This window comes from Belonocnema kinseyi, chromosome 9 (assembly GCF_010883055.1).
Source record: "Belonocnema kinseyi isolate 2016_QV_RU_SX_M_011 chromosome 9, B_treatae_v1, whole genome shotgun sequence".
Classification (NCBI taxonomy): domain Eukaryota; kingdom Metazoa; phylum Arthropoda; class Insecta; order Hymenoptera; family Cynipidae; genus Belonocnema; species Belonocnema kinseyi.
This window is the reverse complement of record NC_046665.1, coordinates 56525794-56549390: the sequence shown is the minus strand read 5'-3', so window position 1 is coordinate 56549390 and position 23597 is coordinate 56525794. Positions and strand designations below refer to the sequence as shown.

Genomic DNA, 23597 nt, shown 5'->3' with positions numbered 1-23597 from the left:
AAAATTTAACCATTTTTGCTCGCGGCCAGGTGCGACACCATGAAAAGGTCTTGAGCATTTATTGGCTAAATTTCGACACGTGAAGCACAAAACAAAGTTCTAAAACGGTTTCTAACTAAATTTCTAAAAAAGTTTTGAATACCAATGGTATTCGGGTTTTTTTTGTTTGCAAAAAGTTTTCAAGCCTCCCAGGAGTCTCTTCGCTGCCACCTTTCTTTCTTTCTTTCATTACATTGCTCGTATCGAATGACACGGATGCAACTGATCCGCTCTTGCTACTTCAGGGATAGGATTTTAGTAGACGTGACAGTCTTGCCAACGACGCACTCGGGACTTCGTATATTCGTGTGGACTCACGAAATACATCTCTTTTACTAAATCCTCTGCATTCACAGAAAGTTGCAACGAGCTTCGCGCAAAACGCTGTCGACCCATCAGATACGACATCACTCTTGATTTCGAGGCTTTACATTTATCAGCGAGTTCTTTTCAGAGTTTCTACATTTTATTCTTTCCGAAAAAAACGACACAAAACGTCCAGAACGAATATATTCCCTTTTAAGAGGAAAAGAACGATCTGATAAATGTATCCCTATTAGATACGTTTCTAACAGGCAGATAGAGAGGATTTTAAAAATAACAGATACATATATGTGGATGTTTACCACTCGAATAAATTAAATCCTCGCACAGAAAAACATTGTGTTCTATCTCTTATTTCTGGCAGTTGAAAAAATAAATTGATATTGAACTTCGGGGAGTATGCGGGTGCGCCTGATCAAAAATTTTTTTTTATTTTCTAGTACTATCTTACACTGAATAAGACCCATATGAAATTGACACTTTCTTACAATTAAAATAAAGCTTTTTACTTGTTTTTATCCCATGTTTAAAATGTTTAAAAATAGTTTAGAAAAATATACATGTTTAAAACCATGTTTAAATGTTTAATGCCATGTTTAAAAAAATATATATCGAGAGACCGCTATGGTGGTTTTTATGACGAAAATTCAACTCTTTAAACTAAAATTTTGTTTTTAACAATTTTAACTATCCCATCTTATAGAATGTAGGAAATTCTTTATCAGTTAATCCGTTATAAAACAAAAATATTAGGATGAGTATTAAAATCCTTAAACTTTTGTTTAAATTAAGAAACTTTAAGGAAACATTTATAATCTTATTGACAAAAATTTATGATTATGAAATCCAGTAAAATATATCCATTATTAATTTTAATTAATTCTGAAAAATATCCACTTGTATTTTTATTTTATTTTTTATTTGCTTCTAGGTTCGAGGAAAAAATCATCACTGATACAAAACAACAATTTCGAAAAACTATTCATATTTGAAGTTTATTTCTTCATTTGTTTGTAAGATTTTATAAATTTAATTTTCCCACTAAGGTTTTTGAGAAAATTAACAAAGAGTGTTTAAGATTTTGGATAAGTCAAATTAAAATTTCAACCAAAGAGTTAACTTTCAACCAAATGTTAAAATTTTCAACCAAGAAACATAAATTCGTAGGTAAAAGTGTAATAGTTTATATTTCAACCAAAAATCTTTTTATTTTAAATCAACAACAGTCAAATTATACTGAACAGACGAATTTTCAACCAACATAAATATTCCAGTCGAGAACGAAAAAAATGCAAACAAATGATAATTTCAGGGGAAAAATAGTTTTTAATGAAAAAGAAAAATGGTTCATAAGAATTTATTTTTGAGGTTTATTTGCTCTTTACATTTTCACAACTTATTCAAAGTTTCAAAAAATTTTTAATCTTTTAAAAAGTACTAAAATTCTTGAATATATTTTAAAATGAATCTTTCAAGTGTTTATTTATTATAAAATCTTTTTAAAACGTCTAAACCGTTCTAAACCGTTTGAAGATTTTTTTTAATTAGTCGAAATTTTCATAAAATTACAAAAAATGCTACATAATAAGAAAAAATGCCCTAAAATCTTCCGGATTCCTTTACGACGATTTTGAAAATCTTTTAAAATGTTTCAAACCCTCTCGATTATTCTCTTAAAATTAATTTTCCAAAACAAAGAAAAGTAAACAATTTTTTTAGAATCACATTCTCTTTCAAAATTTAAGGAAATAATTTAAAAAATTTTGAAATCTTTTTCAGTTTTCTTTCGAATTTCATTTTTCAAAATAGTAAGTTATTTACAAATTTCCCTGAAACTGAAACAAAACTTTTTATTCTCTTAAAAATTGTTTAAATGTTTAAGAACCTTTTTTTCAATCTTCCAAAATCTACCCTTTAAAAAAAATTATAATCTTCACAAGTTTTAAATTATTTTTGATTAATTTTAAAACTTTTCAGCCTTGAGAATATCATTCAAAATTTTTTGAATTTTTCCTCGAATTTAAGAATCAAATCTGCATAATCGGTTGAACTTTCTAAATATCTTTTAAAAAGAATAGAAGGTTTCCTAATTTAAGAAAAATTTTGAAAAACAAAAAAAAATGCCTTTAAATATTCCAGGTTTATTTTTACAATTTTAGAAATAGTTTAAAGTCTTTTTAAATATTCAATAGAATTATTTTTTTAAAAGAACAAATTATTTGAAATATACCCGCAAATGTTAAAAACAATTTTTTACATCCTCTTGAAACCCTTCAAAATTCTAAAATGCTTATTTTTTCGAAATATTCAGAAGAGATTCGAAATTTCTGAGTACATGTGTCTTGAAATAATTCAGTTTTCCTATCTCTTAAAATTCTTTAATTCCTCTAAACCTAAAAAAATTGAATTGAAAAATTTCAGATTCTTTCCCAACATATTTTTAAAACTACAAAATTTAAAATTAATTTAAAAAAATAAATCATTAAAAAATGGTTTCAGAAATTGTTGGGTCGGTACCAGCAGTTTTATGGTTTATGGTACCGATCATTTTTTCCCCTGTACTGACAGCTTTTTCGGAATTTTTCTGAAATGAAGATATTTCAAGTTTTTGTTCATAATTTAATTTCTCTTATCTCTTTAAATATAAGGATAAGTTTAAAACTCCTAGCGTAGTACTCGTATCAAAATGTTTAAAACATAATTACTTCCTATGATAAAAAAAAATCATTTGCAATTAAATTTTCTCTTTTATCAATAATTTCTGTAAACATTAAAAAATAAATCTTATCAAGAAATAAAATTACTTGTTTGCAAACTTTGATTTACAAAACCGAATATGCAGAAAGTTCGTAATCTTGATTGATAAATAAACAATGTTGACAATAAATTATTAACAAATAATCTACACAAAACCTAAAAAATTCGGTATTGGCATAAAAATCAACATTTTAAAAAAGATTTTTGAGAATATTATTTAGCAATGAATCAGAAAGATATCAGAGATCACGCACTCAATTGATGTCTTTACCGCAGAAAACGATAAATTTTCCCATTTCTTTTACGGAAAGGATCATAAAATTGCTGCATCCATTTGGATCAAATGTCCCTTTGGCGAGGATTGGGAGATAAAAAGAATCGATTTCAAGTCAACGATCCGTCGATTTTCTTCGCTATAACATTTTTTAACCCTCGACCACGGTATATTTCTACCCCAAATTATATTCGAAAAACCCCCTGCTACTTCTTCTTTATTCATAATGTGTCCTCTAAGGGTTTACATGACTTCCATTCCTTACAATCTTTTCGTTTAAATCTATATTTTTGTACACTCTTATCCTTTCTTTATGTACAATTATTTACAGCTATTTACATAAAGTCTTATATCTAGTTCCTTATTTCTATTTCCTGCGACAGCGCAATTTAGGACTTATTAGCAAGCGAGTGAGCGTGCGAACGAAAGCGAGAGTGCAAGCGAGAGAGAGCATGAGAACGCAAACGCATCTTAATCTACTTAACTTTTACTTTACCATTACTTACAATTTTCACGCTTCTAATCTAAGAGCCCCTCTAGCAACCTCCAACTCCTTCATTCATTCTTCTCCTAATACATCTTCCCCTAGAATCCTAACCACATTTTCTTTCCAGCTTCCTTTATCTTCCATTCCTCTCCTATATCCTTTCCATACATGCTCCCATGTTTCCTCCTCCCACGCACATATTCTACACTTTCTGTTCTCTTCTTTTTCCTAGTACATCCCCTCCCTGACCTCGTTTCCCAATCTAAATCTTGCTATTCTGGTCCACCTGCTCTCTCCCTATCCCTTTTCTAAATACTTTGGCACCCCTTCTACCTCCATCAAACAGTTTCTCGCCAACTCTCCTCCCTTTCCCTCCCTCAGCTTCGACTCAAATTTCCAAGCCCTCTTTCCCGCTCTAATACTTAACTTATCCCTTTGCGCTTCTTCTCTCACCATATATCCTGGCGTCCTCCAGTCTGCCCCTAGTGTCCACCTTATATACCTTTCTTGTAAACTCTCAATACCTTTCTCTGCTCCATAACCTAATACCGGCCAAACCAGCGTATCAAATAACCACATTCTCCTTCTCAAATTTTTTTTAACCTTCTTTTTCCTATTCCCCATACCTGTTTCATTATCCCTGCTGCTTTTTTATCCTTTCTCTTATATGAGCTGTATGATCCCCATTCGTTTGCAAGATATATCCTAAATATTTATACTCTTTGATTTCTTCTAACTTTATTCCTTTCCATCTCCCTGTCCATTCTTTCTTCCTTCCCCCTCCTTTTCTAAACCTCATTATCTTTGTCTTTTCTACATTTAAATTCAGTTTTTTCCCATCTAAGTATTTCTCTAATCCTGTAATTAATCCCGCCATCCCTTCTTCATCCTCTGCCATCGACACTATGTCGTCTGCATATGCCAGTGCACATATATTTTCCTTCCCTATCCTAACTCCTCCCCAACCCTTTCTCCTCATTTCTTCTTCCAAGTCTGATATTAATGACTTAAATAAAAGTGGGCTCAGAGGACACCCTTGTCTCACACTTCTCACCAACCAGAAACTATCTCCTGCTTGGTCTCCTACCTTTACCCTGCTTCTTGTCTCTCTAACAATTTCTGATACTCTCTTTATTAATCCCTCTCTTATCCCCCTTTTTATCACAACTTTTTCTATTTCTTCTCGGTTTAATGAGTCAAACGCCGCCTTAAAGTCCACGAACATTGCTATCATTGGCCCTTTTTCCCTTTTAATTCTCTTATTTACTAGATAGTTCAGAACATGTATGTTGTCCATTACCCCCATTCCTTTTCTAAACCCTGTCTGATTCGGTGACTCGATCTTTTTTTCTTCAACTTCTATCTTCAATCTCTCCGGCAGAATAGTTACATATACTTTATACAGTGTTGGCATCAACGTCACCCCCCTATAATCTTTAACCTCCTCTCCCTTGCCTTTCTTTACTATTGGTATAAATACTCCTTCTTTCCATAACTCTGGCCACCCCTCTCCTCTCCATACTCTATTACACATTATCCATGCCCATTCCTCTAGTTCCTCCCCTCCATATTTCCATACTTCATTTGGAACCTCATCTATAACAGGTACCTTTCCATCCTTCATTATTCCTAAAACTTTAACTATTTCTTCCCTTGAAATTTCCTCTTCCCCATCTCTTTCCCTACCATATTTTCCTCCCTTTATAACTTTTCTCTCTACTCTTCCTAGCAAAATCCAAAAAACATTTCTTCCATTGTATTATTTCAATATCTTGGTTCACTTTTTATTCTTTTTCTTTCTCTATTTACTATCTTCCATACCTCTTCTTCCGTCCTAGCCTTCTCCGCCTCTTCCTCAAACCTTTTACTCTCTTCTTCTTTCTTTTGATAACACAACTCAGTATACTCTTTCTTTTTTTTCTATATTCTTCCCCATTACTTTTTTCTTTTCTCCACTTTCTTAATTCCTTACTGACCTCCTTTTTTTCTCTTTGCATTTCACATCCCACTCACTTCTATTCCCCCCTTTACTAACTTCATTTTTGTTTAGGCACTCTAATCCTATTTTTATTTCTCCTATCATTTTGCCCATCTCCTCGTCCACATTTCCCTCTCCCATTTTGATATTTCTTATTTTTTCTCTAAACTGTTCTTTTCCTTCCCTTGACCAATCCCCTTTTCCTACACTTTTTTCATTTGCTCCCCTTTTACTCATATTGCTATTCCTTTTTTGTCCCTCTAATATCACTATTAAGGGAAAGTGATCCGAATCAATACATTCTCCTACTTCTAGTTTCTTAACCTTCTCTCTTACCTCATCATCTGCTATCACATAATCAATTACCGTTCCCTTTTCACTTCCTAAGCATGTATGTTCTCCTTTTTCATCCTCTTCTATATTCCCGTTTAAAATATACCATCCCAACTCCTCCAAGCTCTTCAACAACTTTTTTCCCTCCCCATTTAGTACCTTATCTTTGGATTTTCTTCCTCCCTCTTCTCCCCAGACCATGCCTCCTCTGTCTCCTGTTCTCGCATTTCTTTAATCTCCTCTGTTTTTTCCTGCATATCACCATTCACATAAATCCCCACTACCTTCCACTTTTCTTCTCCCATCATAGCCTCTTCTACTATTACTCCTTCGTTTTGTTTATTCATGTCTTTCTTATCTTTCCCTGTTATACATTCATTCCTTGCTCCCATCACCATTCCTCCCATTGCTCTGCCCTTTTTATCCTTCCTCTTTGCATTTTTCACTTGCCATTTGTAACCTCTTGGTAACCTTCCCCTTACTCTTTCCCATCCCTTTTCATCTAGCCACGTCTCCATCATTATGATTACATCCCATTGTGTCAAATTTTTCATGAACTCCTTATCCTTTCTCTCCGATCCTGCTATATTCCAGTGACAAATCTTCCATTCTTCCCCTCTTTCGTTTCTCATCTTTTTTTCCTTCTTACTATTTCTTATTATCCTATCTCCCATTCCTTCCTCTTCTAGTTTCCCTGCACCTGATTTCTTACTATCTGTTTCCTTTCTTCATCCCAATCTCACCATACTCCATCTATCTGAATTCTTCCATACTTAACCCATGTTCTCTTTCCCTTTTTTCTTTTCTCTTCCGCTATTTTCCTTAATTTATACTGCATCTGCCTTTCTACCCATGTCAAATCATCCTCTATTCTCACTGGACTACCATATAATAACCTCTTCTTTGTCATCACCTCCCTCTTATGTTCCCATTTCTTAAGTTTCGCCAGTACCATTATCTCCCCTCTTCTCACTTCCCTTCCTACATTTCGCATTTCCTCTATCTCTACCTTAGCATCAATGCTTTTTAGTACTTCGTCCACCCCTTCCTTCAGCTCCTTCCCCTCTAATTTTACACCCTTCATCACTATATTTAATTTTCTTTCTTCTCTCTCTATCCTTTCTATTCTTTGTTCTATTTTTGTCAGCCTTTCCATCTCCTTATTCCCACTCTCGTCCCCACCGCAATCCCCGTTCGATCTTTCAAGTTTCTTCATCTCACCTCTTATTTCCTCTACCTTTGTATTATTAACTTCTTCCTGCTTCTCTAGTTTTCCTCCAATGACTCCATCCTCTTTTCTAACTTTTCCCTGATTTCTTCCCATTTTTTTATTTTTTTCTTAACTTCAGCCATTTCCCACCTAATTTCATTCTTTAGTTCCTCTCCCCGTTTCTCCTGCTTTCCTTCATAAATTCCCATTACCTCTAGCATCACTTCTCTAATTTCCTTTAGTCTTTCTTCTTTCATCGACACTTCATTTTCATCTCTGCTACCGTCATCACCCTTACTATTACCGCTTTTCCCTACCAAACTCTGCTTTTCCGGCGGCGATCTAAACATCTTTTGATATTTTACGTTTGCCCCGAAATCTTCCTTCTCTTCACTGCTTTTCCTCTCCCCTCTCTTCCTTTTGATAAATGCATTTATTGGCCCTATGCTTTTTGCTCTTAATCTTTCCTTTTCTATAGTTTTTTTATACTTCCCCCATGCCTTCCTTTCCTTTATCTCTTCTTTCGGCGTATTGAACACTTCTTGATCTAATTATGTTTCTTCCGCGGAGATACTCGCTCCGCTAGCCATTAATCAAATTCACACTTTCCCGCCTTCTATACTTCCCTGCCTCTACTGTCGCTGCCTGGTACCTGTCTCGCCTTTCTTTGTCGCTACCTAACCCTGCTACTACCAATCCGTCAACACAGTCTTCCCACCCTGTCACAAATCTCCAAACAAACTTCCACACAAATCTGTCTCAATCCTCCAAAATATCTACCTCCCCTTTGCAATCTCACAATCTCTCAATTAGATCTCTCACCTCCATACCTTTCTACACACTTCCACAATCCACTCACTTCAAATTTCACCACAATATCATAAAAACTCAGTATTAAAAATTCCCCATACTTTACACTTTCATGCCGGAAACGGAAGTAACCCCCTACTACTTTTAACTGAACAAATCCGAGAAGGCCCACGTAAAACACTAAAAAAATAGTTAAATTTTACACCAAAAAATTAATTTTTAAATAAGAAAATTAATTTCTAACAAAAAGACGAATTTTCAACTAAAATAGATAATTTGTCAACAAAAAATTGAATAGTTAAAATTTCAGTTAAAAAAGTTAAGGTTTAACCTAAGAAATTAATTTTTAAATGAAATGGTAAAATATTGAATTGGAATGATTCCATTTTCAGTTATAAAAATAATCATTTTAAAACCAAGAAACTTATTTTTTTTTAAATGAACATTTTTAAACAAACGATGAATTCTTAACTAAAATAGTTCATCTTCAACTGGAATTTTTGGATTGTAAACCTAAAAGATGAATTTTAAACTAAAATTATGAATCTTTAAATGGAATAATTAATACTTGAAGAAAAGAAAAAATTATCAAGTAAAATTTGCAGTAAAATGTTCAGTTAAAAAACTAATGTTTAGATGAAGAAGTGAATGTTCAACTAAAATTATGGAACATTTAATTGAAATAGGTATTTACATTTTTAGTTTGAAAAAATTAATTTTCTACCAAAAAAAAAAACGAATTTTCAAAAAAATAGTTAAATTTGAAATCAAAGTGATGAATTTTCAAATAAAACGATAAATTTTAAACTGGAATAGTTGAATTTTAAACCAAAAATATGAATTTTTAACCAAGAAGATGAATATTTAACCAAGAAGAATAATTTCTACACAAGAAGACAAATTTTAAACAAAATATGTACATGAATTTTGAAGTAAAAAATATAAATTGTAAACCAAAACTTGAATAGCATAATTTTCAGTTAATAAAATAATTTTCGAAGGAGGAAATGAATTTTCAAGTAAAATGATTGAACATTCAATTTAAAGAGTTATTCACATTTTCGGTTAAAAAAATTAATTTTTCACGAAAAAAACGAATTTTCAACAAAATTATTCAAATTTCAACTGTAATAGTTACATTTTCAGTATAAAAATTGATTTTTAGCTAAGGAAAAACGAATTTTTAACAAAACAGCTCAGTTTTCAACCGAAAATGTGAATTTTCGATTAAAATTTTGAACGCGCCGACGGGTGCCCGACGGAATTTGGAATGCTTGAAAAAAACTTTATCAAAAAGATCTCTTTTAGATGGCAGTATTTATATGGGTCTTCATATTCTTAATTGTCTACTTAATTAAGTATAGTCAAAGATTAAGTTTCTCAAAGCTCTGTAGGCTTTGACGTACACATTCTCATCGTGATACTCGCGCTGCGCGCTCGAATTCCGACAGACATTTGTAAAAAGGTTTTGTTGAATTTTTTCTCGTAACTTTCGTCGTTCTCCACACATTTTTTTTATTTTATTTTTTTTCCCACGTTATTTTTCACGAATAAAACAAAAGGCACACGTCCTATCAAGAAGTGATTCTTAACGAAATTGTAGATCTTTTTTGGGATAACAAATTTTGTTAATTCGTCTTTTTTCGCATCCTACATAGTTTGTCTAAAAAATGGAATTTTTTATTTCCCATTATTTTTTTGTGCAATCAAAATTTGAATTTTTGATTTTTAAAGAAAATCCAAAAATTCGTCATGATAATCTTGTAGGACTTTTAAAAAGAAATGTTTTTCTTCTCCTGACTTTTTTCATATCGTGCGTCTTTTGGCTTAAAATGTTGATTTTCGGTTGATTTAAAAAATTTTCAAAACGCTATATCTCTGAGAGTTTTCGTTTTATCGAAAAAAAAAACATTGGGATAAATTGTTTGTTCTTTTTAATACTATAAATGTCTATACATAGAACTTTCAAATTCAGAAGAAAGTGGTCTGAAAAAATTTCAAAATGCGCTCACTTTTTGAATTTTCATTAAAAATGGCTGGTTAACGAACTCGTCCTTTCTTTTAGGACCTAAAAAAAGTGTGCCAAAGATGGATTTGATTGGTTCATTTTTTGAGAGTTATCGTTTTTACGGACGGACGGCCAGACGGACAGACAGACAGACGCCATAGTGAAAACCTGATTTTCGGATTCAGGAGGTCTCGAAACGTAGAGATCCGTTGAAAAATTGTGATGTCAAATTTCCGACAATTCTAATACTTTCTGAATCATAAATGATGAAAATGTAAAAGACAAGTTTAACTTTAAAGAAGTAATTAAATTTTCGATATAAAGATTGAATTCTGAACGAAAAAAGAAGTAGTTGCTATATCAACCAAAAAAAGATTATAAATTTTAATAAAAAACAGTTGAATTCAACTAAAACAGTTGAATTTTCAACAGAGCCGTAATTTTTAACAATAAAAGATAGTTAAATACAGTGATATAAAGATACTTTTATAAATAGAGAATCATTTTTATTCAATTGTATATCGCAATTTAAATTTAATTTGAACAAAAAATTAAACATTTTCACACAAAAATTCCCTGAAATTTTTCAGTGTTTTAGAGGTATATAAAAATTCCCTTACCATTCCAGGTTTTCCAAGTTTTATAGCTACAGTAAACAATCAAAAAATTTAAATATTTGAAAGAATCACACAAATCACCTTTAGAAAACAGCCAGTCATAATTCAAACCTCATGATAATATTGAGAAACCCCAAAAACTACTCAAAGTTGATGTTTTTTATAGCGGGTACCTAGGTACCCTGGATGTGTTCACGACGTATGTATGCTTTGAAGTTAATTTTTTTATGAAAAAAATCACAAATTAATTTTAAATATATAATTTGCTTAGAATTAAGCGAAATAATTACTCCGAGCATATGCCCCAGCGACATTTTTCTTTTTACTTAAAGTAAATATAAAAGTGTAGCGCAGTGGGTACCCCAGATGCCCGGGTATGAACGCAATGGTTAAAGAGCAAATCGTCTATGATTAGACATTTCTTTTTTCAATTCTGAATCAAAGTTATATCTTTAAAATAGTAGTAGAAATCTCAGCAATGGTACTTTTGAAACCATTTTTCCGAATGGTGATAAAATATAAGAAGTTTTGTTTCTGAAGAACTATTTTATCACGAAGCTATTTACCACTCGTATTTTTACATCGATATAGATATTTCTCGCATTCGATGAAATGCAGAGAAACTTTTATGTCGAATATCGCTCCATAACGTCCCGGTAACAAAAGTTTTGTCCACGAAGTGCGCATACAATTCATAGTATTGTACCCAGCATATAGAGGGGATTTTATTTCACGTTACATTTATTAGGAAATCCCGAACGTTGCATTTTAGTGCACATTCAAATTGATATGGCAGTAGAGACAATGTACATATGGGAGTAGAAAATAGGTTATATATTTTCAGCTATGTAGAATCCTGTTCAAGTGTATTTTCACTTCACTTTTTTAAAAGTTTAATTAAATAATGAGATTATAAAAATAACAAAATTCGGGTCTCGGACACACTTCAGAGATCAAAAATAGTGTAAATAGTGTCATAATGTTGTTCGTGCATTAATATTAAAATGTAGATTGAATAAAAGTGTGCAATGGAAAATTAACTTTCTTCTTTAGGCAAAATTTCCAGTTTTCTAGTCGAATATTTCAAAAGTTTTAGAACGAAATTTCGAAATGTATTGAAAATATTCTTCTTCAGTTTATCAATTATGAACATTCCTATTTTTTATCGCATATTTCACAGTCTTTTCCCTATTCTCCTCTTTTTCTCTTCTTAGCACTTAAACGAAAATAGAATTAGTAGAACTTAAGAAAACAAACTAACCATTTTTGGTTAAAAGTCTATTGTTTTCGGTTAACAAGTTTACTATAAAATCGTTGATTTAAAATTATCCTTTTTGCGTTACAGTTTTGATTATTTTGTTACAAAATGGAACTCTTTTGTTGAAAATTTGAATTTTGGGCTTGAAAATTCAACAATTTGAATAAATTACTTTACCTTGAACACAGAATTATTTTTTTATTGAAAATGTAACCATTTTATTAAACAGTTATCTGTTTTGCTTTTTAAATTTATCCTGTGCTGTAGAAATATTATATTTATTTTTTGAAAATGTTTTGTAATTTGAAAAAGCATTTTTTAATATTCTCTTAAAATTATATATTCATTAAAATTATCGAAATCCTTAAAAAAATTCAAAATTTTATTTTGAAATCTATGAAAATCTGACATTTATTTTAAAAATGTGTTGTATATTTTACAATTATTTTATTTAAAATCTATTTAAATTGTCGTGGATGCTATTTTTTTAAAAATAAAAACTCATTTGTAATATTCCCAGGAATCTAAAGAAAATTGGTTTATTCTCTTTTATATTTTGAACCTTTATATCATTAAAAAAAATTCAAATTTTATTTTTAAATCTATGAAAATCTACAATTTCTTTAGAAAAATTATTATCTTTTCAAAAATACTAAATATTTTTTCAAATGACTTTATCAAAAATGTATTCGTGGAAAATTGATTTTTTCGAATAAAAAATCATAAAAAATTTTCCCAGAAATCTGAAGAAAATTTTTTTATTCTTTTCAAACCCTTCAAAATTCATGAAAGGCTTCTGAATTCTTTGTTCATAATTTTTAAAAATCTACATTTTCTTTTAAATTGTTATCCTTTAAATCCATTAAAAAAGTTCCAAATTTTATTCTGTAATCTACGAAAATCGACCATTTCTTTAAAAAAAAAATTCTCTTTTAAAAACTTACTAAATACCTTCGTAAATTATTTTATTGAAAAACCATTTGGATTTTCGCGGAAAATTAATGGTTTAAAATTACAAATCATTTGACATTTTTTCAGGAATCTCAAGAAAATTTGTTTAGTCTCTTAAAACCCTTGAAAATTCATGAAAGGCTTTTAAATTTTTTGTTCAGAACCTTAAAAAAATCTACATTTTCTTTTAAATTTGTAGAAATCTTTGCAAGTTTAACATTAGTTTCTTATCGTTTTATTACTTCCAAATATCTCCGAAAATCATTTGAATTTTCATAAAATTCTGGAATCTTACATAATTCTAATTTTTTCTTTGAAACCTTCTCCATTTTTTTCAAAATTTTAGGAAATCATTATAAATGTTTTTAAATCTTTTTCAGTTTTTCTTAAAATTTACTTTTCGAAATAAAAAGTCATTGGAAATTTTCAGAGGAATCTATTCAATTTATTATTCTCTTGCATAATCTATTAAGATTTATAAATATCTTTTAAAAATATTAGACTTTTTCCTACAACTTTTAATAAATTCTACAAAAGTAAAAAACAATGTCTTGAAATATTCCAGATTTATTTGTGCAATTTTGAAAAATTATATTAAATCTTTTTGAATATGCATTAAAAATTAATTTTTTTAAATAACAAATCATTTGAAATATATCCACAAGAACTTTCTTTATTCTCTTCTAACCTTTCAAAATCCTAAAAAGCCTATGGCTTATTTTTTGAAGTATTGAGAACATATTCGAATATTTTCTAAAATTTGAAGCATGTCTTCAAACAATTCAGATTCTTCTTTAACATACTTTCAAATCTATAAAACTTTAAATTAATTTTTGTAATTAACTTACATCATTAAAAAAATTTCCAAAATTTTGTAGCCGGTGACAGTAATTCTTTGGTTCCTGGTACGAAGATTTTTTTATCAGGCAAGTTTTTTGGAACATTTTGGAAATTAAAATATTTTAAGCTTTTGTCCATAATTTAATTTCTCTTATCCATTTAAATGTAAGGAAAAGTTCACAAATTATAGAAATCATTTCAAGTTTAACATTATTTTTCATATTTTCATTACTTCCAAATATATCCTAAATTTACTTAAATTTTTTTATAAAATTGTGTAATGTTACATAAGCCGAATTTTTTAAACTAAAATCTTTTACATTATTTTTCGAAATTTTAGGAAATCATTAGAAGCGTTTTTAAATCTTTTTCAATTTTCTCTTAAAATTCATTTTTTTCGATATCTAAAAAAATCTACATTTTGTTTAAATTTTTTGGGAAATCCTTAATATTGGAATATTTTAAAAACTTCTAAATCTTCTAAATATCTTTTAAAATAGTTGAATTTTTTCCTCAAATTTTTTGAAATTTTGCATATTAAAAAAAATTTTAATCTTAGATTACTTCCATAATCCATAATTTAATTTGTCTCATTTCTTTCGAAGTACGTGAAAATGATTACAAATTATACTGTAATCGAAAAATGTAAAGAACATATTCATTTCTTAATACTAAAGAATAATTTACAAATAAAATTTTATCTTTTATCACTAATTTCAAGAAACATTTGCAAACGTTTAGAAATAAATTTTACCATGAAATAAAATTTAACTTTTGCAAATTTTTATTCACTAAATGATTGGTATAGAAAATGCATTATCTTTATTAGTAAATAAATATATAATAACTAATTTATTAAAGCAAAATTGTTATAAATAGGATACTTTTTGAATTTTTTAGACATTTAGTCAAAAAGTTAAAAACAGAATAGTTGTATTTATTATTCCAGAACCATTTTTAATCCAAATGTTCTATTTTAGAAACAAATTTTTAGAATTAGCATTCCTCATTTCGATGTACATTCATCCATTACAATTCAATTGATCGGATTACGCGATGGATTAAAATACTTATGAATCATCAAAAGCTATGTATTTTGATTTTGGTACAAGAGGCCTATAATAAATCACAAAGATGATCTCGAATAATAAACCAAGAATCAAAATGACATTCATTACTCATATTCAACTTGTTCATTTGTAGCAAATCAATCCATGCATTCACTGTTTCTTATTATTTTATTTTTTATTTATTTTTATTTATTTATTTATAAAATTCTCGGTGGCTCAGTTGGTTAGACACTTGGACTTCACCTCAGAGGTCCGGGGTTCGATCCCTGAGCCGGTACCTCTGGAAATTTTTCAATGTACCTTTACCGAGGTTCTGGTGGTTCGGAACCCACCTTAAGCTGTAGGTCCCTCCATCGTGTATTATTATTATTATTATTATTATTATTATTATTATTTTTATTATTATACTCCTGCATTGAAAAAGCAGTCTAACTTTTTAAGATAAAATAAATTGAATTCCACGAATATTTCATAAGAAAAAAATATTATTCCAAGTATGAGAATAAGGTCCAGAAAAGAAAATGAAAATGCCAGACTATGAAAAATACAGACAGATGGTGGGTACAATAAAAGATAAAAATTTAGAACTTTATAGTTTCGCTCATTCAGTAAGAGAAATAGGACTTCCAAGGAACAGCTTTAAAAATTGCAGTTCTTCAGAACATTGACTGACTATTTAATTATACTTTTATCCATTTAGAAGTTTACCTTCCAACCAACTGAATATACCCTTAGTCAGTCCTGCATTATTCTCCAACACTTGAAAAAAATATTACTTCAATTTAACATAGCAGTTTATGCTCGGCAGTTTTTTTTTCCTTTACAATTTTAACTATTTCAATTATTCTTCTGAGAAAGTTATTCCGAAGCGCCGTTCCTCCTTTTCATGAATATTAAACCCCACGATATTGAAACTATGGTAACGGTACTCTTCTCTAAAGTCAGTTTTCCATTAAAAGCATTTTTAGTTTATTGCATGACAAGGAAAAATATTTTTTAATCAATAGTTTAAGCCCAGTATCGTAAAAGCTTTCTTTTAACTTTCTCACCTCTGAGCAATAAAAGTTCGCCTTGAGATTAGTTTATGACATTGTAAAAATAAACATGTATTTAAAAATTTAGTAAGAAAATGTAGTACATATTGGGACGGGTTTTCTTTTGAATGTCCTTTAACTATTTTTGACTTCCCCAATATTTAACCAAATCGTCGCATTTATAACTAATTAGTTGAACTTTCAAGCAAAAGAGACCATTTTTTAACAAAATAGTTCCACTTTTAACCAAATAGTTCAATTTTAAAAACAGTCAAATTGACCAAAAACGATAATTTTATCAAAATTGCTGAAATGTCAAATTAAAAAATAAGCATTTTTGATCAAATGGTCGAATAAGGAAACGAGGAGAATCAAAATTCAACAAAAAACAGTTTAATTTTCAAGCCAAATAGACGAATATTTTTAGAACACGTTTGAGTTAGTAATAAAAAAGGTAAATTTCAATTTAAAAATATAACTTTTGTACCATAAAAGAATAAAACTGCAGTGATTTGAGAAAACACCGTTAACTGCAAAATGAACGAAGCCGAAAAAATCGACGAAAACTGTTCGAATTTTTACTCGCGTGTATCGCGAATTCTAATTCATTTTCTGCAGTTTTTTGTTGTTCTTGACTAATTTGCAGATAAACTTTTCATTTTTGCAACAAAAATGGTTAAAAAATGTTAATTAATTCTCTAGAGAGCAGTTAACTGTGTTGAATGGGATGCTAAAATTTAGAAAACGCCGTAACGGGCAGTTACTGCTCTCTTTAAATCACGGAGCTCAGAAATAGGCTTGTCGTGATTTGAGAAAACGCCGTTCACGGCAAAAGAATTTCGCAGTTAAAAATAAATGCAATTACGGCGTTTACGGTGTAAGCGCGTACGGACCTCTTGGAAATCACGAAAGCTCGAGATCACCACCCGATAATTTAGTAAAGTCCGTAACTGCCCGTTGCGAACTTTTCTCGAATTTTTCTGTGGCGTATTCAACTGTCGATGATTTGAGCCTGCAGTTAACGGTCAATTACGACTCTCTTCCAAATCATGGCTCGTCAAATTTTGCAGTTAAACGGTGTTTTTCCAAAATTTAGCAATTATTATTTTAAAAGTTATTAAAAATTGGAAAAAATTATTTTAATAATCAAGTGCACCCTTTCTCCACGATTCCAACGATATAAAAAATTCATTTTTTGATTTTTTGCAGTTAACGGTGCTTTCTCAAATCACGGCAGGAAAAATGTTAAATTGAATTTAAAAAAAAAAACAATTTTTAACGAAATAGTTGAATCCTCAACGAAATAAATGAACCAAAAATGAAAAATTCGAATTTTTAATTCAAAAAATTAATTTTCCATACAAAAATTTCATTTTCAAATAAATAAATACATGAATTTTTAATTTAAGTTAAATTGCAAAAAGGAAAAAAAAACCTATTTTCAACCAAACAAAAAAGAATTTCTAATCAAATTGATGAATTCTCAAACAAAATGACGAATATTTAAGAAGCATTATTTATTTTCTGACCAAAAAGACGAATTTTCAACAATAGATGTGCTTTCTACCAAATACTTAATTTTTGAACTTATGATGGATAAATTTCCATTAAAAAATGGATTAGATATATTTTCAGACCAAAAATTAATTTTCAACAAATAAAAAAAAATTTCGAGAAAAAAGTGAAATTTGTTACCACAGAGGTAAATATCAATAACCAAGTAATTGAGTCTTCAATGCAAAAAGATGCATTTTTAACAAATAGATAAATCTCTAAACAAGAAAATTAATGTTCTATCTAAAATGGTGAATATTTAACAAAATATGTCATTTTTCTATAAACCCATGGAATTTTGAAGCCAAAAATACGAATTATTTACAAATCACTGTTGAATATTCAACTGAAAAATATTATTTCAATAACAAACTTAGTTTTCTATCGAATAGTTAAATTTTTATAAAAATTAAAGATATTTAAATGAGATGAAAATAAAATTTAAACTCCTATTTAACGTCCAATCATCAAGTCAATGTGCAGAATTCCTAAAAATAAAACCAAGAATTCAACAACCAAATTTGGACAACCCGCATGAAATTTACCTATTGCATTTTAAAAAAAGAAAAATTTTTTTTTTTTAAATGAAACGAAAAAAATTCGTTTTTTTTTGACAAAAATAAAAAATAGGAAAGAATTATGAGAAGGAAACAAAGCAAATCACCTTCCTTCTCTTTTTTGTATTTCTTTCGTCTATTTTATTTTTATTATTATCAAATCACAATAAAAAAAACATTTGTAAAAAATAATCACCAAACGTTTCGGCAGTCATACAGCATGCTTACCAAAACAAGAAAAATTTGAGCCAGTAGGAACAGCAACGAAACAACGATGCTCTCTCCCTGATACCTGAGAATCAAGACATTTGTTTTCGTTGCTGTCCCTAGCTGCTCAAATTTTTCCTGCCTTGATAAGGGTGCTGTACGAGTGCCGAAACGTTGGTGATTATTTTTTAGAAATGTTTTTTTTTAATTTTTATTTGATAATAATAAAAATAAAAAAGGTGAAAGAAATAGAGAAGAGAAGTAAGAGGATTTGATTGGTTGCCTTCTCATTATTCTTACATCTTTTTTTTTACTTTTGTCCAAAAACACAAATTTTTTCTTTTTTTTTTTTTTAGGAAAACTGTTATCTTTTTTCAAATTGCAATAGAATTATTTTATGGTGGTTGTCCAAATTTTGTCGTTGGATTATTGGTTTTATTTTCAGAAATTCGGCACATTTAATTTTTATAAACACATTATAATTCCAATCCAAATTGTTGATGTTTTTATAAAACAATTCAATTTCCAGGCCAAAAAATTACAAAACAAAAACACGTGATAAGAGAGTTACTTTTTTTTTTTAACCTAGTGGTGCAATTTTTAACTCTTTTTTACCATTTCTTATATCACGGTTCAGTTTTTTAGTTTTTTAATACAAAATTTTCCTACATAGAGACAAAGTAGAAATTTCAGTTAAATATAATTTTCATTTTTATCAAAAACTACTTACCGGAGTTGTGTTGGCCATTGCTGTTTGGACGAGCTGAAGGTGCTCCATCCCTAGCTTCAACTTCCAGCGCATAGGCTCCCTGCTTTTCACGATCGAAAACGACTCTGGTGAAAACTTCTCCTGTATCCCTGTTAATCTCAAAATAATCCTTCCCCTCATTTCGGTCACTATCCACAACATAGTAATTAACCTAAAACAAAAAGAAAAAAAGTGAAATAAAAAATATTAATTAACTTAAACATTCGTTATGAATTTGAAACAGTTGCCTATCACAAGCCATTGCGATTTTGTTTAAATTGATAAATAAATTTTTACCGCAATTTATCAAAGGATTTCTGTTTTTTTAAATATTTTTTGAAGCTATGGTTATGAAATCAGCATTTTTTATATATGTCTGGTTATTAAGGTTATTACTTTCTTCGGTTAAAAAAATTAGTCAAAGTAGACGTCATGCCACAGACAGAATTATTACACTGTCTTTAAGTTTACTAGCCTTAGGGATCGTACTTAAATTAAGTAAAAGCTCAGGGGGCGGGGGCTGAGGCAATTTGTTACGATTTTTACGGAAGGAAAGAAGGTGTCATTTATTCATGTACACAATTTTTGCAAATTCGCAAAAACTTTCTTCTGAAGATTACCTTATTAGTTATACATTTTACTATTTAGTATAAAATTTAAAAATTGTCTTACAAAGACATCCTTTTTGGTTGCAAATTCAACTATTTTGTTAAGAATTCGTCATTTTGGATTTAGAATTAAAATCTTTTTGTAAAACATTAACCTTTCGTTTAAAATTCATATTCTGTTGCTGATAAATCAAATAAAATTTTGTTGAAGTAGAACTTTTCTAAAGAAATTTTTTTTTTTTTTATTTAAAAGTTTATCTATTTTAGCTGAACTGTTGCATATTTCTTTGATAAAGAAGCAAGTATTATGTTGAAAATTAATCTATTTCCTATAAAGTTTACATTTTGTTTCGAATTCCTTTTTTTGTTTTGAAAACGCAATTGAAATCTTCTTAGATGAAAATTCAACTATTTTTTTAAAAATGTTTCTTTTCCATTCAAAAACTCACCTGTTTTCGTAGAATTTTCATTTTTCTTAATCAAAAACTGCAACAGTTTGGTCGACAATTTTTTAATCTTGTTAAGAAGTCATACTTTTCGGTTAAAAATTCGACTATTTAGCAGGAAATTAACTTATTATTTACCATTCTTATTTTGGTGTTAAAAAGTTAACTGAAATCTTCTTTGGATAGAAATGTAACGATTTTTTCAAAGTTATTTTTTTTTAATTTGTGATTTTTAGAAGAAATTTCATCTTTCTTGAATAAAAATGCAACTGCTCAGTTGAAAATTCAAAGTTTTCATTGAAAATGTTTCTTTTTGATTTTCACATTCACCTACTTTAGCAGAAATGATTTATTTCTTGGATAAAAATAGAACTGTTTCGTTGAAAATTAATCTTTTCTGTTAAAGAGTCATACTTTTAGGTTTAAAATTTTACTGTTTTCTTGAAAATTTAACTATTTTGGATAAAATTTACTTCTTGTTCCAAATTTATATTTTTATGATGAAAACTTTCGACTTTTTGGATTAAAACTTAAACCTTTTAGTCAAAATTCTTTTTATTTGTTTGTATAAAAGTAATGTTTTAACTAAATATATAACTCTTGTACTGTTTTAGGATTTAGCTTTCTCAGTTAAAAATTCTCCAGTTTTAGTGAAAAATTAATTTTCTTGGTTTGAAATTTCGTGTTTGTTATTTACAGATACATCACTTTCGAGGAAAATTAATTCTTTTCTGAAAAGTCATATTTTGGTTTGAAAATTTAATTTTGTACAGAAAATTCGCCTTTTTCCTTGAGTTTATAATAATCTAGATTAACTTTTTTTCAGTGCAAAATCTTTATTTCTTGAAAATTCGTCTTTTTGGTTTGACAATTCTGTGGTTTTTTTGTTGTATAAATTTCACCTTTTTGATCGAAATATAAACTAGGACACTTTTTGATTAGGAGTTTATTTATTTAGGTTGAAACTTTAACTATTATGTTCAAAATTTAATTATTTTGTCGAAAATTCAAGCATTTTGTACCAAAAATGATCCTTTTTGGTTAAAAATTCGTCTTTTTGGATTGAAAAATTAACTTTTAAGTCGAAAATCATATTTTTTGTTATAAACTAATTGTTTATCTAAAAATGTAACTCTTGCATTGTTTGAGGATTGATCTTTTTTAATTGAAAATTCTCCTTCTTTATTAAAGAAATAATTTTTTTGTTTTGAAATTTCGTGTTTGTTGGCAACAAATTCATGAGTTTTGTGGAAAATTAATTCTGTCTTAAAAAGTAATATTTGCGTTAACAGTCATATTCCATTGGAATATAAACTAGGACACTTTTTTTTGGAGTTGATCTATTTAGATTGAAAATTGAACTATTATGTTCCAAATTTAATTATTTTGTTGAAAATGTAGGTATTTTTGTAAAAAGTTATATTTTATAGTAGAAAAGACATTTTTTTGTTTAAAATTAATTAATGATTTAAAAAAATTTTAATTCATATCTGAACTACTATTTCATTCCGTTCATAAAAGATTCTATGTTAAAAATATTACAAGATTAAAATGCTCGTACTTGAATATTAATGATCAATCAATACTGCTAGCAATAACTACCAAAAAATTTGTGAAAATTAAAAATTACGTACAGTAAGAGGGGGGGGGGGCACAAGATCAAAACGGTATCATCCTTTACCGCACGACCACCACACCTTGTTCGGCCACTGCACGACCACCACGTCACGTTTGGACACCGCACGACAGCCACAGAACCCCGCGCTCAGAATACCAAATAATATCTGACTCAAAATAGCATCTAATTTTGTACTAAAATTTTAAACCCAATTTGACCTAATATGCATCCGAGTTCTCTTCTTCAAAGATTAAAACCATTTTATGATATTTATTTCAAAATTTTTAATATTAATTCAAAATCTTCGTGAACGGGTTGGATTATAAATAAAATTAAAAAAAAAAACATGATTCAGGGAAAATCTTGGAGCTGGAGGGAATAATCCAGCGACCGAATTATGCAGAGAAATTCTGGCTTCGCAAAAGCAGCTGTTGGATTTACTGAAATTTCCAAATAATTCGCGAACCAAATGCACTCCATACCCGTCACGGATTAATATTCCCTGCGAACATGAATTTTCGCACGTAAAGTGTAAAAGGGGATAATGGGCTTTTGATATGTCGGCAAGTATTTTACAGATCACTCTCTGAAATGAACCCTGGCACGCTGATACTGATATGTTTTACGAAGACCCCCCACTTCCATGCGAAAAGAGGATGCATTAAATTCTATCGTTTTTCGATAAAAGTACTGTTTCGCGAATATTAATTCAAACGCAGCATGGATATAATACAAAAGAGATTTGCACTCACTTCCTGAACCACTTTATGCGCTAATTCAAACATTTAAAACTGTAAAATATCGATAAACATTATGGGATTTGTATAAAGTGCTCTTCGTGTCGGAGGTATTTATTGCTTCACATAAAATTACGCATCCGCCAACTGCTGTTTAATAATTCAAGACAATATTCCATCAGACGTGAATACACTTTTTTTAAATACTCTATTTTATCCTTATTATTTAGTTATTCAGATATAATGCAATGATTATTTATTTAGAAGAAGGGAATTCTTTTTTTGATAGAGGCAAATATATATGCGCCCACTAAAATGAATTAGAAACTATTATGAATCAATTTACAACCAAATTTGTTCCGGCAATTATAATGAAAAATTTAAGCTTCCTAAAGTACAAGGAAAATTATGTGAACTTTTTAAAATTAAATTATTATCCTTATAAAGTCAAGCAGTTTAATTCCAAAAAAAGGTCACAAGTAGAGTCTATTTAAAAATAAAACATTAAAAGTTTTAGAATTTTATAGGAGTAATTTTCAAATATAAATATATTTGATTTCGAAGCTTAAAACATTTTAAAAATTTAAAAAGAGAAGCTTTAAATACAAAAAATTGGAATTCATTTTTAATCTGAAGTGCTTAGAGTTGTAAAAAAATCAAATAAAAATACTTTAATATTTTTAATTGAAGCTTTTAAATCTCAACAGTTTTAAATTTCTGAAAAATAACTATAAGTGATTTTTAAAATCATCCTATTTTGGAAAGTAAAATCTATAGTGAAAACTAATATAAAAACATCGATAAAAAAATTTTAAGTCAGGCTGGAAATTTCTTGAAATTGAACACAAAAAACATTTCAATTTTTAATTTTTTATATATCGAAAAAAAAAAAATTTTTCAAACTTTTTTTCGGCACGTTCCGTAATTTAATGTAAACAGTTTTAAATTCCTAAATTTTCAAGTAAAAATATTGCATTTTCAGCAAAACAGATAATTTTGTAATCAAAGCAGTCGAATTTTCAATAAAAAACTATTATTTTTCCATCAAAAAAGACAATTCTTTCAAAAACTAAATGAATTCTCAATCGATAGAGATAGATAGATAGATAGATAGATAGATAGATAGATAGAT

The 23597-nt window shown here is 29.1% G+C and overlaps 1 protein-coding gene across 1 annotated transcript in view; it reads right to left on the bottom strand.

Annotated features, from left to right (window-relative positions):
- LOC117179435 (neural-cadherin) overlaps positions 1-23597 on the bottom strand; it is a 392316-nt gene that overhangs the window by 185142 nt on the left and 183577 nt on the right. The window contains exon 15 of the mRNA XM_033371218.1: positions 19039-19228. Coding sequence (XP_033227109.1) covers positions 19039-19228 — 190 coding nt within the window. The remainder of the gene's footprint in view (positions 1-19038; positions 19229-23597) is intronic.